The 17,496-nt window shown below is 39.8% G+C and overlaps 2 protein-coding genes across 5 annotated transcripts in view; both read left to right on the forward strand.

Annotated features, from left to right (window-relative positions):
- The window catches only part of LOC142493318 (solute carrier family 22 member 2-like), a 61,893-nt gene extending 57,486 nt beyond the window's left edge, over positions 1–4,407 (forward strand). For both annotated transcript variants that reach the window (XM_075597102.1, XM_075597100.1), the window contains one exon: positions 4,278–4,407. In XM_075597102.1, coding sequence (XP_075453217.1) covers positions 4,278–4,341 — 64 coding nt within the window. In that variant the 3' untranslated portion in view covers positions 4,342–4,407. The remainder of the gene's footprint in view (positions 1–4,277) is intronic.
- Positions 4,408–5,891: 1,484 nt separating this feature from the next.
- Positions 5,892–17,014, forward strand: GJE1 (gap junction protein epsilon 1). Of its 3 annotated transcripts, XM_075597104.1 has the most exons (5): positions 5,892–6,261; positions 8,976–9,035; positions 9,520–9,612; positions 12,750–12,932; positions 15,140–17,014. In XM_075597104.1, the coding sequence occupies exons 3-5, from the start codon at positions 9,574–9,576 to the stop codon at positions 15,533–15,535; spliced, it is 618 nt and encodes a 205-aa protein (XP_075453219.1). In that variant the 5' UTR covers positions 5,892–6,261; positions 8,976–9,035; positions 9,520–9,573; the 3' UTR covers positions 15,536–17,014. The 3 variants fall into 3 exon arrangements, with proteins under 3 accessions (XP_075453219.1, XP_075453218.1, XP_075453220.1); XM_075597103.1 differs by lacking the exon at positions 8,976–9,035 and having other exon boundaries at positions 5,895–6,261; XM_075597105.1 differs by lacking the exons at positions 5,892–6,261; positions 8,976–9,035; positions 9,520–9,612 and adding an exon at positions 9,661–11,991.
- The last annotated feature ends 482 nt before the right edge of the window (positions 17,015–17,496 follow it).

Consider the following 17,496-nt stretch of genomic DNA (forward strand, 5'->3'; position numbering starts at 1 on the left):
CAGATTGGGAAACACTGGGTTAACCAGTGGCATGCAGCGAACAGAGTAGTGCTCCTTTGAACCTCCGTGCTTCAGTTGTCTACACAGAGTGATTTACACATGCAGGCTCCCAGCACAAACACAGCACAACACAGCCCACATGCTGCTCAACTGGAACACAGCTGACTTGCTGAAGCAGGAGACAGTCAGAGAAGACACCCAACTCAGTGTTTCGCCAGGAACGCTTCGTCAGGGGCGTTTCTGCTCATCAACCATGATTGTATATCCTGAACTCATGACGTCACTCAATCAATGCATGTAAGGCACACATGAAAGAAAAACTTTAAAAGAGAGAAAGAGAGAACAAACATAATGATATGAACAAATATGGAAGATAGCATGATCCTTAAGTATATAAATTCCTGTATATGGAGATATTCAGACACTAGATGATTAAATCATATAAAAGATGAGAAGCTCTGATCCTCATTGAGGCCCTTGGTGGCCACACAATCTACACTGGCGACACACTTTATTCGAGCTCGGCTAGTCCCACGAATTCGGGTATACCCGGGTGTATTGAGGTTTATGACTGTTTTCTGCCCGAGTGCATTGAGTTATTTTCCAGGCAGGGATTGAAGCATTTTATTCCAGCTGGCTGCAATACTGCACAGTATATATATATATACTGCATTACAATTCATGAATTTATGCCATCTGGTAGACACGCAAAGCATTGCAGCCTATTAAATCCTAATCATTATCATTTAACAGATCAGCCGCCCATCAGCCAGGCATGAACCCAGGCTGGGAAAGCAAATGCAACGGGGCTTGTCAGAGGTGAGGAGTGGCGCATTCCAGGTATCTGCCAGGTACATACCGGGTATTTGCTCGAATAAAGTGTGTCGGTGCAGTAAATTAAAAATCCATCTACTGTCATGACATAACAACTCCGCTTCCAGGTTCCCTCCTCTATTGTCCAGAGATACTTTCTCTATCCCCCAAGCAAGCAGGCCTTTAGTTGAACCTGCATGTTTTTGGTGAAAATGCCTCGCTGCACTAGTTAGTTTTCTCGCCTGTCCTAGGTCTTTATTAGAATTTGAATATTACGCCCGTAGGTGACCCTGAGACATCAGTAGGGGGCGAGATGTCCTGCAGCCTAGAGTGAATGGAAGATTTGTGCCGGGTTCTGACTGTGAGAAACCCTCAACAATCCATACCAGAGAAGCAGAGCCGGAACCAATAAGTGATGATGCCTTGATTAACCCTGAAGATGCACTGTAAAAGGCCAGACATGACTGTGATCTCCTCTGTGAATGATTGGAAAAGGCGATAGAAGCTGACGCCAAGCTACAGAGTGGTCTGCTCATACTTGTCTCTGACTGTGGGACTGTGATGAACACGGAGCGTCGCTTGCATAGTGACTTCGAACACTTCAAACGACTGAGCTGAAGACGGCAAACACTATTATTACCGACATGGTGAAGCAACAGAGCTGTTCTGATGAAGTTATTGCTGACAGGAAGCACAGGCATGAGGAGGTTCAGAAGAAGGCCCTCAGTCTCCGTATAGAGCTTGAAATCTCTCAGAAGGAGTCTCACAGTCTCAGCGCAGAGCTTGAAGTCTCTCAGAAAGAGATTCACAGTCTCTGTACAGAGCTGGAGATTTTTCAGAAATGGAAGGATGGTTACAGAAAGGTCCTGAATGTTATAGAGACTGTAAAAAGAAAGAACAGAAACCTGACAGAGGAGGTTTCATATCTGACTGAAGTCAGTAAAAGAAGCTTCACAAAGAAATTAACGTGAAGAAACAAATCCAACAAGAAGAATTAGATGTGTAGTCTAATCCATCTAAAAAATGGAGGCACACACCCTCCTACGCGTTTCGTGTTGAAAAAACACTTTATCAAGGAGTCCTTGATAAAGTGTTTTTTCAACACGAAACGCGTAGGAGGGTGTGTGCCTCCATTTTTTTAGATGGATCAATAAAGCAATATTTTTAACTCTACCTGTTTGGGACCCACTCTTGGCTGTGCACCAGAATCTCTTTTTGTTATCTGCGCAAACACTCCGCAGTGGTCATCATACAGGCGGTCTACAGAGGAACGAAGCTCCTCAGCGTTATCGCCAGAATAAAGCAGCCTGCCTTCTCCAGTCAATATGGAGAATGCAATGACAAAGAAAGAAGTATGAACATTTGAAACAATCTGTAATTGTGGTCCAGTCAAATGTTAGGACAAAGATGCTACAAGAAAATGAAGGAAGCTGCTTGCATGATTCAGTCTAGATATATATCCTATATCACAACTAAGCAAGCTGCGTATTGCTATAAATGCATCCACAATACTATCAGTGTTACAACTGACTTACCACAAAATCCATGAAAGAAGAACCGAACTAGGACTGAAATGTACAATTCAAATCCAGTCATGTTACCATACCTACGTGGCCAAACCGGATACCTCACATTGAAAATAGCCGCTATAAAGATTATTTGGCTCGATTGAGGGAGAACTCTATATGTGATCGCACCCCTACAGATGGAACAGTAGTTGTCCACTCATCTTTGCAAGGGAAAAAGGCACCAGACTACAGGTTTGCAGACTACAAAAAGGAGAGGCAATGGGTAACAGTTAGGTGTGAGGAGAACTACAACAAGATTGATGTACTGGAATTTAAGGATCCACGAATGGACCGAGAGGTAGCAACCCTCTGTAATTAATTTCCTGAATACCAGATAAGGGCTCGAAGGCGAAAGTCAAAGTTACCGGTAGGAGTGAAGGTTACCTGGAGGAAGTTCTCTAATCTCTGCGTGACTGAGGGCTCTCTCCCTCTAGCCATTCTCTTTCAATCCGCAGTCTCATTTCGAAAGAGAGTGGAGGGGTGGGCTTCAGCCGTGGCTAGCACTAGCTACCCACAAACAGGAGAGGTATGTAACAAGGCCTTTCCCCTGTCTAAAAGGTTTCCAAAATAATGCCTGTCTTATGCCTCAGCATAGGCAGGGAGCTGGTTCATTTAAGCAAAAGTTAATTGACCAGTCTCCACCTGGCTCATCAAGCACGCTTAAAAGCCTGCTACATAGACCGCCTGAGTAGAATCTGTATTGCTAGAGAGATCCTAGGAAGAAAGAGACTCTGTTCCAGACAGCATCGGTCCCTGGAACCCACCAAAGGGAACCCACACAGACACCACCACAGACCCTGGACTGATGTGGAGAGCACCCTGCCAACAGGTAACTCTCTTTGGAACTGTGTCAAAGGTGATAAGAGGTCTAGCCTTACAGCCCTCAGATAACGACTGCTGATGTTAGTCAGTCTCCTACATGAGGTTAGGCCTGGTTGTTGTTTTCTGTTCTAATTTGTTTACTGATATGAAGCTATTTTCTTTTTAAAGCTGCTGGCTAATAAAGCCTACGTTTATTTCCCCCTAAAAATGTCTCTGGGTATTTTACCCTCTGCGCACATCTCCTACAAGGGTTTTGAATGGGAAATCCGCTCCAATTGTCCTCATGCATCAGGCTGGACTCCCAAATCCTGCCGTGTGACGTCACTTCCAGATCGTGTCATCATTCAGGTGAATCACTGTCTCGTAGTAGTGAAACATTTTAGGCAATTGACTTTGAGCAAAGGAAATCACTCTGTCCAAGTATCCTGCATCTGTGAGAATGCCAGAGGAATCTAACTGCGCAATCCAGAAGTGACATCACATGCCAGCACCAGGGAGTCCGGAGTCTGATGCATGAGCAGGACAATCGTAGCTGATTTCCCATTCAAGATCCAGTTGTGGTCAATCTGCACCTTGACAAATTTGTGAGCACGATTTTAAATAGTATCACACAATTTTCCATTGTATTTTTCTTTTTGTATGAGAATTTTTTGACTGAGACCTCCAGATCATCTCTGTCTGGAACTCCGTTCCTTTACCAGCTTTTCTGTGAATTCTACTCATCCTGTGTGTGTACTGTACCATATCCAATCTTTTTTCTTTGTCATTATATTGTGTTGCACTGGTGTGTCTTTTTCTATTTTTTGGACCTTTTTGCGCTCTGATTTGTTGTCTGTTTTTGTGAGAGGGAGTGGAAACCCCTTTCTTAAGAGCTGTATTAGGTCCCATAGCATTTCATTATCCTCAGTGTTTTGTAGCACTTTTTCCACTCCATTTTGTAGTGCCTTTTTGCGCTCATTTTTTCACCCCTTCAAAATGTATGTAAGAAAGATATTTAGGGAATATACTTTGGTGAAAATGTTTTGGAACGTTAAACTTTTGCAATTAATCAAAACGGGCTTCTTTTTTTTTCAGACAAGAAAAAATCAGCAAAATAACAATGTCCTACTTCGAAGTTAAAACAACGGAGGAAATCTAAAAGAACATTATTGCTGTTAGTGGCATTCTTATGTTAGTGTAATCAATAAATGGACTAATAATATGACCCTGTGTATTGTGTCCTTACCCTACCAAACCTCTCTGTTACATTTACTCAGTAAGAGGGTATGTGGGTCACAGACCCCACGTCATTGTGAAAGCACGACTTTCCTCTTATGTCTTCCGCAGTAGTGTTATACTTTCTCTTCCTGCCCCGATAATCATTTTGACTCTCTATATCACCTCTCTATTGACCTCTCAGTATAATTCTTTAATTACACAATTTAGCAATGGGCTAATTACAGTGCCTGTGCTTAAGCCGCTACACAATATGCATTAAGATGTCTTCCCCTTGCCCTGGAAGATTTTAGCTTAATTTAAATTGAATCAAATGTAACTGATTCTTGAATTGTTACACTATAGAAAAGTCCCCCGACTGCTTGCTGACCATCTTCACCCCCTGTGATGTTTTGTGGCTTAGCTATATTTAGAAAAGACAACACATAGCTCTCTCCGCAACTCCAGCATGTATCCTTCTGTTTTACCAAACCTGCCGCCATTTTGTAATATCCACTAATGCCGTTTCTTTGCCAAATCATGCGGTTGCCTTTATATCAATGCAATAGTCTTTCTCACAAGTTCTTGTTGCCATGTTTGTACGTTGTTTTTTGTTGGTTTGGGGGGGGGGGGGGTTTGTCAGTAGCAATACTTTTTGCTGGGCCATCACTACCATTTTTTTTTTATAATGTTTGTACTGGAACAGCAAATGTCTAGTTCATAACAATTCTGTTATAATTCACCAGGGCTCTCTGTCATACCATTTGGGTGCATTAGCAAATGGGCTCCAACGTTTTGTGTAAATGACTATAAGATCCTGCACAGTAAATTAATGTATGTACTAATTACTTATAATTGTAGTGTTTCAGAGTATGCGCGAATGGGCAACTTTCAAAAAGAAGTTTCACGTGGTGGACTGTTAATATTCACCAATAAAGAGTGAAAGGCAGTAAATTACCATTGGTACTCAATCAATTAAGAGGAAGAGTTAACTGAGGTTGGTCTGTATATAGAGGGAAAAGCCATGTCACTTGAGACAAGAAAATAAAAAACACGATTCAATTTAATGTCACTTGTCTTCATTTGAGTGCAATGGACTTTATTTCGTTTATTTGCCATTATTATGCAATGCAGAATGAAATCAGTATATTGGTATGGTTACATTTTCACAATCTTTTAACATGCATTATTTCTAAAATGAACTCAGTACATAAACATATGTATCACCTCTTATACTTGTTTGTGTGAGGTTTAGGACCTTGCACAAAATGTGTAAGTTTATTAACTTGTTTTCCACTCTATATTTGAACATGCCTTTGCTTTAAATTATATATTTAAAAGTGACAATTAAAATAATAATAATAATATCCTCATCCTTTTCAAATTGACAGCCCATCCACTGAAGAGGTTCAATGTGCCCAATGAGTAAAATCTGTGTGTGTTTATAAAATATGTTATTACAGACTGGTCCACACTGTTTCCCGTTCAGCAGTAGGTGCTGGCTGTGTGTGTAGAGCCAGCAAATGGGAGGAGACAGTTGTTGATGAAGTCCATTCAGCAGCGTTTTACAAAAAAAAATGCCTGTTCTAGCAGCAGCTCAATTCGTTTAGATGGAACAGAGAAATTTGGAGTGATTGCTGTTTGTGCAGCTTTACAAATCTGTGCACTAACGCCCAGGCTCCCTTTGTAGAAAGGAACATTACAGTTGGACCATAACACTGTTTGGTGATGTTCTTTGTATTAATAGACCAGCCAGGAATTTTGATGTATATCATCTTCCGGCTAGATTCAAAATCACCTTCCTCCATTGCATGCAACAAGTGGCTAGATACTTGGATTACAGCTGAAGCTGGGCGATAAAGAGGTTAGTGTGGTGTTGGACTATTTATAAACTATTTAGTTAATGTGTTTAAATAGTTTTGTACATAATGTGACTGTCAGCAGTAGTCATATTTTGTCTCATCTCAGAGCTTTATATTTCACAGTTGTTCACATAATCTCCTTTGTCATAAGAAACTTGTTGCATGTACTTTTTGTTGATGCTTCTGCAGTCTCTTATTCTGCTCTCTCTGTGTGTCTATAGCCCCCTGGCTTTTTGAGTGTCACCTACTTTAATATACTGTTCACATATCCACCCTAGCCTAACATCTGCAGTTAAGCTACAAGTCTCTGAATGCCATGTCAGATATATATATTTGTACAAGTAAAAAAAAAAAATCCAAATTTGGAACAGCTTTTTTAAAATATAGGTGACAAAAAGGCAAAAAAAAAGTTGTAAGTACATTTATAATTTAAAACATCAGGTGCTCGTAGGACTAGGAAGACCCATCTCCCTTCATGAATGCAAAAAATCATAAAAATGAACAAGGTTCACAGCACCCGTAGGAAAATACAAAATAACTTACATTTATTCAATAAGCAGCCCTCAGGATATAAGAAAACAAGGGATGTTTTGGGTCACCCTGACCATTCTTCAAGCTATAATTGTATATATTTCTACAATATGTCAACAACTGAGCTCCTGGAACGTCCGTCCAAGCCAGTTCTCACATTGCCCTTCTACATCACAGTCAAATACTGTAGCACTTCCAACAGTATCTAGTCACCCAAGCACATTGTCTAAGGGCTAGACTCACTAAGCTCAGTTAGCATATTTAACATGAGGCGAACACCTGTGAATCATAACGCAGTATTTACTAAAACAAATAATGTGATGTTTGCTAGGATTTACTCCCATAAAAAGCATGGAGTTATTTGTTGTAACAACCATTTTTAAATGATATGCACAAGTTCATTACAGCCTAAATTATATTCATTTCATATTCATTAACGATGGGACATACCAAGATATTATTTAAGTTATACCTAACTATGGTGCTACTCCCAGCAAGATGGTGAGAGTAAGAGGAAGAGAGAGGCCAATTTAGGTGAGGATCTATTGGTTTATAAACCTCCAAATCAATTTGTCTGTACTCCACATGGTGAGATAACTATGTACACAACTATGTAAACAACTATGTACCTGGAAATGATGCTAATTTAAATGTGTGAAATATATTCAAATGATTTAAATTAGCATATTTCCCAGGTATTTCTGGTGTGTTCACAGATATTTCAACATGTGGATTATAGGGTAATCTAGCTGGACGTATAGAAATCAATAGGATAATCCTACTACTGACTGGATTCACTGCTTCTTTCTCCTTTATAACCTAGTGCACATTTTATAGCTATTTAATCTCACTCTCTACTAGAACTGTTTGTGTTTCTCTCCTACTTAAATCTCTTGATTGGCTTCCCATTCAATTCAGCATTTATTATAAAGTTCTCCTCCTCGTCGTCTTTAAGGCTCGGCCTCTCCTTATATGATAACTCTGATCTCTAGGAACTGTACGCCCCTGTTTGTGACCTGTCCTATGCTCAAGGTTGTCACTTTTCCATTTTGGACTGGTTTCTCACACTCATATCTCTCTACCACCAGAAAGCCTTTATCATGGGTACAGTGTCTGCCAAGCACCTTCTCTCGCCACTTTCAAATCTCATACGAAAAAACACCTTCTAAAGATGCGTTTGAGTAGCTTGTGACTATTCATATCTACACATCCCCATTTGCACCTAAAGCACTATACCTCCTTGTCAGACACTGCAAGTCACTGCATTTATAGCTACTCCTGCTATGTCTGTGAGTCTTCCAACATACAGTATCTAATAGATTGTAAGCTCTTCAGGCCAGGGATTCTTTATACTAATGTGTATATTTCTGTTTGATGTATTTTTTTTTTTTTTTTTACACATCCCTATATTTCTATATCTTTCCTGTTATGCCTGGCCAAAATTTCGGCACTCTATAAAAAAAAAACTAAGGAATACACTATTTAATGGAAGAGTTCTAGTGGCAGTTTGTCCCAGAAAGAGAGATACTTTGTAGGTTGGGATACCTTTTAATGGACCAACAAATCAATAGTGCAAGGTTGTCACATCTGGTTAAAATACCTCTGCATTCTCTGGTTTATGCACAAGACAATCTTCTATGATTGATATGTGGGTCTAGTAAAATGTATCTTACCATTGAAGTATCATACTATTTAAAAAAATGGTTACAATATATATTTTTAACACATTTCATACAGTACATCCTTTAAAAATGAGTACTCCACATACTATTGCAATATAATTTCTGTAACCTGCATAGGAAACCATTTTTCTCAGGACCAGTGAGAAAAGTCCATAATAGGATATGTAAATCAGGATTAAAATAAAAAGTCATTTTTGCTGTGCTCTTGGCTTCATTGAGTTGACCTCTGAAATACGTCTTTGCGGCATTGTTATCTTGGCGCCTGCGCTCTGCGTTTTTTCCTCATTTGTGACACTTCTACCTTTATATACTGTAGTGGTCTATCCCTGTGCCACGTCTAAGTACGGAGGAAGGGCTCTTATGTCCGAAATGTTGCCAGTTAGATTTTTCGGTACAATATACTTTTCCGCGTTTTGTAGATTTTGTATTTTCTATGCAATAACAGTAATTATTTAGCTGTAGCTGGAGTGCAGTAGACTTTTTTCTTTTTTTTTGTGCTACAGTTTTGCTGATGCTGGTGATGATTAGTGGTTTTACGCGCACCCATTAATTACCGAATTAAGGTGAGGAGTGCTTCCTTCAACATCTGTAAAAGTTATTTTGTAGTAAGGTGATACATATATAAAATATTAGGTGTTTAAAAAAAAATTGCAGTATACAGTATCACAGATGAATATTTTGCAACATTGTGGAAAGTTACCAGTCCATGAAAACACGAGTGACGCTTCTGAAAATAACATTTAGTCCCTGAAGCATCACATGACGCTGAGCTCTGTAGCCCAGATACTCATTAGAAGCTTCCCCGGGACCAGTGGAGCCAAACATTGTACAGGGCGGGAAGCTAGTGACTGTGGCACTGATAAGAATGGGAACATTGAGACTCACTTACAAATGATGGCATGGGTCTCTTTACATCTCTCTATTGTATGGTCATATGATATCTTTGTGGTCAAAGCTTAATACTTTGGGTAACGTTTATGGTTTTATGGGTTCTTAGTACTGCTTAACAATGGCAAGAAATGTCTTTTACTGGTTATATTAATCCAGATCTGCCTTGGAATATTAGACATAAGGATGAGACAGAACTAAAACACGGATTGAATGGGTCGCCCAAACAACACAACACCTGGATTGAGGTTGGTGAGTAATTGCACTGTTTCTGGAATATGATCTAGTATGTTTTTTCATAATATTAACAATTGACATAAAGTTCAAAAGCCTGTCTCTGTTTTGTAGTGAGGCCATCACTATTTGTGACACCAACAACTTCAACTTTTTCTTTCTCAGGGTCAGGTTTCGGAAACCATTCAAACCAGATGCCTGTATGTTGTAAAGCATTTCAATATTCAAACATATTGTATTATTTCCTCTTAAGAAATTAGACACTTCTTCCCAAAAAGAATAAAAACTAAACAATTTAAACATTATTACATAGTTTACTTAATAGCTAAAGAGGAGGTACTGTATAGATAATATTCATTGGTATGTTTTAGTGCAGTATACATGCGATTGGTTGCTACAAATTACAAATGCATCTCAAAATGTACTGGTACGGCCCTCACCTCTCATAGCTCAATTCAGTCATGCTGGACATTTCATGTGTTCACACCCAGTACCCCACACCACAATCAGTGGGTAAAAATATATTTATTATCATGGTCACATTAAAAACATCCCCCCCCCCCTGCTGATGATTAAGTAATTGCCAAAATCAACATGATCAGTGCTTTTAATCTGATTTCGCTAATAAATATGTTTTAATCCCTTTTATTTGTGAGTTGGGAGTTTCAACACATGGGCCTCTGTTAAAGACGCTGTGTAGGCTCTTCATGTGCTTGAGACATTTTTGTCACATTTATTGTCCCATCCGGTACAGATTGACAGCATTTTGAATAGGATGGTCCAGCTGGATTCAGCTGAATAATTAATTATTGCATGGACTGAAGGAGTGAGTACCATACCAAAGCCTACATTTGAAGACCTGTATTTGCTTTTTTTTAACAAACATTCTCTATTAAGTGGAGCAAATAAAAATACCACTTGTGGGTACATTTGGTTCGACAGGTCTTCAAACCTGCATTTCCCCATTATCTCTTAGCATACAATGCTTTCACTGCAGCTAGGGATTCTGGGTAATGACATGCAAATTAGCACACAGTGTCATCTTTTGCTTCTTGTCCATTTTAACATGGACCCGGGAAAGCTGAGCACTACGCAGCCTTTTCAGGACTGCCTGGGTTAAATAAGTGCATAGCAAGTAAAACCACTCACAGACATCTGCTTCATCCTTTTGGGTCTCATTAGTGAGAGGTTGGTTACTGGCTTTGCAACGTGAAGCTTGTAGTGGGTTTAACGAGACACAAAAAAAGTTATGGTTAGTATAAAAGTGACAAAAACCCTCCAATGTACAGTGTACAGCAAATAAAATATGTGACACGCTGTGAGTCCCCATTTGCATGTCATTACCCAGAATCCTTGGCTGCAGTGGAAGCACTAAATGATAATGGGGAAAGGCAGGGATTTGCAGACTTGTCTGAGACTAGCAAATGTACCCACAAGTGGTATTTTTATTTGCTGCACACTGTACGTTGGAAGTTTTTTGTCACTTTTTCACTCGCCGTAACTTGTGTGTCAATTAAGTTGAAAATATGAAGCCTGTGGGAAAATTCTCTCCACTACGTACAAGAGCTTCTAAAGTTGTTTATGGAAAAACTATTCATGGATAAAATAATATTTTGTTTTTATTCAGCGCTTCTCAAATCCAAAGCACTCCGATTGCTGTCGTTGATATGTATGAATGCACATACCAGTAGAATATATTGCATTCCATTTTTAGGATTCTGGCCAGCACGGCTGATGCACAGAGTAGTGGGAAGAAAGAGGATATTGTTTTTACCCATTTCCAGGTGCGCAGAAGTACAGGGATATTTATTGTCTTTCCCGGGTTCACATTGATTAAATGTAAGTGCCTGAAGGTGTAAGTGATCCCACAAGCTTGTGGTATCAAGACCAACATCTTTACCAATGACCCATGTCCCAGATGCGGAAACATTTTTAACATGCGTGGTGTATGTGACAAAGCAGTCACTTGAAAGATATTCCAAGAAAAACATATCATGTCTCGGGTGGGTAAAGAAATATGTGTATGGTGATGTATTAGGCTTTGACATCCTTCTAATGCACTCACCACCACTGTTGTCCTCTGACCCTACAATTGTGTTGGTCTTTCTGCTGACTCAGTTTGTTGGGGATTATTGAGCTGACCACATGTACATGCTTTGTTTGTTTGTTTTTTTGTCTGGAGAGAGTAAGTTGATTGGGGCCCTCAGAGATAAAAAGAGAAATGTGCAGTGACGAGAGTTTTCTACAGTAAGAGGTCATGATAGAGCAATAACACTGGACTGGGTCCGGGGACAGCAAATTGGCAACGAGAGACATGAATTATTCCAGAATTATACCGGAGATAAAGTCTTCCGAGAGATGTCTTTAAATTATATCAAGAACTTCTATGAAGGATGTGTGAGTATGCAGTGGAGGATTAACACTGATTATGGATGTGGAAAATTAGTTTTACAGGATCTATCCAGTTCTTAACCAAAGAAGGAGAGAGGGCAAATTAGGGCTATTACAATTTGGTAATAGTTAGAATATTTTACTAAGATTCCCAGCTGTTTTAAATAAATCTTAATGGTGTTTATTTGCCCTAATGTTTGACACCAAAATGATGTATTTTGCTGCTATGGTAGTTAGCAATCTTAGAGTTTGTGGATGCTAATGCTTGCAATTGAATTCCTGAATAATTATGGACGGTCTCCCTGTTATTTATGTGTTGGTGTATATCTAGAGATTTCTATGAATTGTAATGTGCATAACAATGGGTATATCTGCCGTTCTGTTTTTTTTTGTGTGCATTGCTGACTAGCCACTGATAAAACACAATGCACAGCAGACCCCTCCAGAGCTGGGGTGGTTAGCAGAGGATTCTGTGGTGTTTTCAAAAATGCTGAGGACAATCGCTTCTTTTAATGGCAAACAAGTACTGGATTCTGCATGGGGTTTATATGGCAGTTCTGCGTGTGCCGTAATTTCAGTGCAAATACACCTTGCACCAGGTTACTGATTGTGTGCTTGCTCTGTGCAGAATGTATGCAAGTTGCTGCTTTTTGTTTTATTAAAAAGCAAAGTAGTACAGAATATCAATCAACAAACATGAATGGCTCAGTGGCTAACAGTTCATTTAATTGAATTAGCTTTCTAATGTCTTCCCTCTTTTCCAGCTCAGGCCTCCCACAGTGATTGGTCAGTTCCACACCCTTTTCTTTGGCTCTGTGCGCATGTTCTTCCTTGGTGTCCTGGGCTTTGCAGTGTATGGAAATGAGGCCTTGCATTTCAGCTGTGATCCAGACAAGAGGGAGGTCAACCTCTTCTGTTACAATCAGTTTCGACCAATAACTCCTCAGGTGAGGCAAAGAAATTAGGGCTTTTATTTCTGGTTTAAAAACAAAACAGATTGTTAAAGGTAGTCGAACAAATTGTTTTGGAGATGCAATTTTTAGCACTTATTGCTATGGCTTTTACATGAATCCATGTCTCTGTATGTTCTATGTGACAGTCTAGAGATTTCTTATTTACTGCAATGATTTTTCTGACATATCCATAGCAGCAATATAAATTAGGCCTCTGCTTAAATACTGTACTTTTTTGGACTTCCAAGAACAGAAAAAAAAATCAATGCTGTCTTATTTGTATTGAGTGCTTTGATTTTGAAGGCACCTACTGTACTGTAATACTCTTTCTTGTTTTTAAATGTGGATTGGTAGCACCATAATAGCTCACAGCTGCAACAATATTTGCTCTGCAGTCAGCTCTCAACTGTGTTCTTAATGTAAAAAAGGGAATTTATCAGCATTACTCAATTTATGCATTGCAGCAAAAGAAATCACATATATATCACATTATCAGACAATGGGTAATACTGTACAGTATATTCTAAGCAGTGCTATTCCATAAGACACACTCTGGCCCTTTGACTTAAATGGGTCATATGATTTCTACAAAGGTTTATTGCTGTGAGAAGACACTATTCTGCTGCAACCTAACTCTTCGAATTGCGCTACTTAGTAAATATGGTCCCACGTCTTATTATTGCTATCATATGCAATTATGTTAAACTGGACAAAATAGTCTATCAACATAAGACACCAGATCAAAATTGATAAACTAAAGACTGAAAAACATCTAAATGCAAGACCACTCTACAACACACTTCAAGAAAGTGAAAAGCCTGGCCATCAATCGTCATTGATTGTAATCTCACAATAGAATAACAAGTCAAACAGACAGTCACGTTCTGCCTCTATCATCTCCCTACACCAAGAGGCTCAAACTCTCCTTAAGGAAAAATACCTGTGCAAGGTCACCCGCTCCCTGTGGCAACACACACTACCTTGGTTTGCCAAACAACCAAGTCAATCATTTGCAAGCAATTCAGAACACTGCTGCTAGAGCTACCACTTCAGTGGAACCCTGAGAGAACTTGACTGGCTTTCAATCAGATAGTGAATTGAGTTTAAGGCTCTCTCAACAATCTATAACTTTACAAACAGTGTGGTAACAACACACCTCTCAGAACACATTACTTCTTATCAGCAAACCAGACCAAGATCAAGCAACCACTCACCACTCAGTGTTCCTCATTCCACTAGGAAGAAGGGCTCAGACTTTGAAACAATTTCCCTATTAACATCAGGAAAGAGTCTGCCTCCCAAGCTTTCAAGAATTCACTTAAAAACCCACCCCTTCTTTGAAGCTTTTGGGCACTATCCTCAAATGCTCCCAATTTTGCCCTGTGCAGCAAAACCCTTGGTTAGTTGTTGCACTAAAAAAAACTTTGATTGAAACTGGAGTAGAACTTGCACTGGTGCAAAACTGAGGTTGGTGCTTTGAAATGTATGATGGTAAAACAGTAGAAGCTAATTTAATAACTACAAAAGGCAAATGTTGTTCTGTATTTTTGTGTAGTAAAGTCACTGTTACAGCTAGAAAGACTGGTAGCATGGATCTTATGAAAATGAATGTATGAACTTGTACAGTAGATTGCTGAAACAGTTTCCGTGATTTTTTTTAAAAATAATAATGTGTGAATCTGAGAAATATATAAGTGCAAGCTATTTTTCAATTTACTGCGTCAAAAAAATCATAATTTTTTTTTTTTTTTTTTTTTTTTAGAGAAATCTTGGCTAAATTTCCAAATACACTTTTTTGTGCAAAATATTTGCAAATGTTGGTGATTTTTAAGTTTCTAAAATGTGTCCCTTTTGCACACTTGCAAAAGGTTTCACCCATCTCTACTTAAAAATACATTTAAAAAAAAAAAGTAGAACTGTTGTCAATTGATAAGGCCTAAAAAGGGCAACTTAGATCAAAAGTAATGATGAACCTTATGAATTGTACTACATTTTTCTCTCAATCCTTTTTGGCACAAATGTCATGTAATCACTTATAGCAATCACATGATCGTGATCCTTCTTTGTCTCTCCTCATGACATCTCTGAATATAAAATGATTTATTTAATTGACCTACATGCATTGACCCTGCGTGTGTTCATTTAGATGCTTGGATTATAAAAACCTCAAATGACCGTTCTGAAAACCTTCTATTTTCCAGGTATTCTGGGCACTGCAGCTAGTGACAGTTTTGGTCCCAGGAGCAGTTTTCCATCTCTACGCTGCTTGCAAGAACATTGATCAAGAAGACATTCTCCAGAAGCCTGTCTACACTGTCTTTTATATTCTCTCTGTGCTGTTGAGGATTACCTTGGAGGTTGTGGCTTTTTGGCTACAGAGTCATCTTTTTGGCTTCCAAGTGAATCCAATCTTTAAGTGTGACGCCGGATCCCTAGATAAGAAATACAACATCACCAGGTGCATGGTTCCAGAGCACTTTGAGAAAACTATTTTCCTCATTGCTATGTACACTTTTACTGTGATTACAATGGTATTGTGTGTTGCTGAGATTTTTGAGATCCTCTGCAGACGGCTAGGTTTCCTAAACAGCCAGTGACCTATCTGTCTTGCTACCTGCGTTACTTCCAGTCCTGGTGATGTTTAATAAGTCCTCAATTGTGAGGAAGATTGTTTCCTAAATAACTCTGCAATTTTTCTGCAGGAATGTATGCATGCTAAATGTATGTAGCAGTATTTACACAAAAACATGTTAGAAATAGGTGTCCATGTTGAAATGGACATGAAGCAAAAGGTGACATTGTGTGCTCATTTGCATGCCATTTCCCAGAATCCCTTGCTGCAGTGGAAGCACTGTATGCTAAGAGAATGGCGAAAAGCAGGGTTAGATACCTGTCTGAGACATGTGAATGTGCTCATGAGTGATATTTTTATTTTCTGTACAATGTTACGGGGGACAACTTTTTTTTTTATATAGTGATTAAGAAATACAAATATACTTAGATTTTATTCTAAATTTGTACATATTTAGTTTGGGGTGGCAAGTAATTTAATTCAATCAAATGGAATTCCACATCATATATTCTAGTGGATAATATTGTAGTATGTATCAAACCTCCCACAACAGATTAGTTAAACTACAAAGGTTTATTGCTGTGAGAAGACACTACTCTGATGCACCCTAACTCTTGTGTACATGGTAAGAGGGACACAGCACGAGCTGTAATGCATGCTTTAAGTCCATTCACTATGGGCAGTACAGGTATTTTGTCTTTCGAATTGGTTACCTAGGCCCAATGTTACTAAATGGTGTGCAGCTTAAGTCCTATTTGAATGGGACGTAAGATGTGATGAGGCTAAGCACCGGTTAGTGAATTAGGTCCGACTTTTAGTTAACTGGAAGTCACATGCCCAGAAATGGCTGTATATTGTCAGAGCGTAAAACCATTTTTTATGTACTTCAGACGGTGAAATATGTCGAATGAATGAAAGGTGATAACAATTGTATAATTTTCTTCCGTTTTTTATATTTTACATTCTCCAGTTTTACTGTTGCGACTTCACCTTTTTCCTCACAAGTTGCAATTCCTTCTGAAAACAAATGAGGTTGAAAATACAGTAGTGAGTTTTGTAACCGTTAACGACCCCTTATGGAAATTTCAGGCTTTGGCGGTGGTGATGATAGCGTAGTAATATTACAAGCTAATCACACAAAAAAAATCTTCCTTCCAAGTATATATTTTAGGCGTTTATTTAATAATCCCTGAAGAGACCGATCAAGTCCCATTCAAGTCAATGGGTGTATGTCAGCCGATTGCACTGCGCTTGGCTGCTTCTGGTCTTATTAAATAAGCCCCATAATTAGTGACTTAATGTGGTGTTAGCCTAACTCAGGGGTCGGCAACCTGCGGCTCCCGGGCCGCATGCAGGTTCCCGACACCCATCTGCTGCCTCTCTCCCTCACTATCCTGCGGCAAAGCTAAGCTGGCCTGATCCTCTGAGTTTGCCTGCTGGAAGGTGTCCTTGGAGGTGGCTGTCCAGGCAGCTTGCTGTAGACCAGCGGTGCACAAACTGGGGGGGGGGGGCGGGAGATCTTTGTAGGGGGGCACAGTGGTTGCAGAGGCCCCGCACTCTTCCCCATGGCATTTAAATTAAATGCCGGGAGATCGCGTGAGGCCTCTGCAATCTATTACTTACCGAGATTCAGGCAGCTAATGACGCGTCGCAATATGACGCCGAGGGGTCACGTGCTGTCACATGACCCCGCGGCCTCATTTGACGCAGGGAACGGAGGTAAGGGGGGCGCAAGCACCGGAGGCAGCAGGCGAGGGGGGGGTGGTGCAGCTGCAAAAGTTTGCGCACCCCTGCTGTAGACTGGTAGAAGGAGGTTCCCCTGACATGCACCTCTTTGAGCACCTTTCAGCAGGCAGCTCGGCAGACCCCCTATCTAAAAGTTTCTAACAGGACCCCTCAATCCTCCACGGCAGCCAGTAGGCAGCAGCACACTCAGATCCTCTCTTCTCTTCCAATATACCTGTCCCCCCTCTCACTCCTCTCTTT

This window comes from Ascaphus truei, chromosome 4, assembly GCF_040206685.1.
Source record: "Ascaphus truei isolate aAscTru1 chromosome 4, aAscTru1.hap1, whole genome shotgun sequence".
In the NCBI taxonomy this organism is placed as follows: domain Eukaryota; kingdom Metazoa; phylum Chordata; class Amphibia; order Anura; family Ascaphidae; genus Ascaphus; species Ascaphus truei.

Bases quoted from the DNA above. Each gene is read 5' to 3' on its own strand.
- GJE1 (XM_075597104.1), top strand. From the start codon at position 9,574: ATGGGTCGCCCAAACAACACAACACCTGGATTGAGGTTG. The intron at 9,613-12,749 runs GTGAGTAATTGC...CCTCTTTTCCAG, and splicing joins CAACACCTGGATTGAGGTTG to CTCAGGCCTCCCACAGTGAT. The intron at 12,933-15,139 runs GTGAGGCAAAGA...TCTATTTTCCAG, and splicing joins TTCGACCAATAACTCCTCAG to GTATTCTGGGCACTGCAGCT.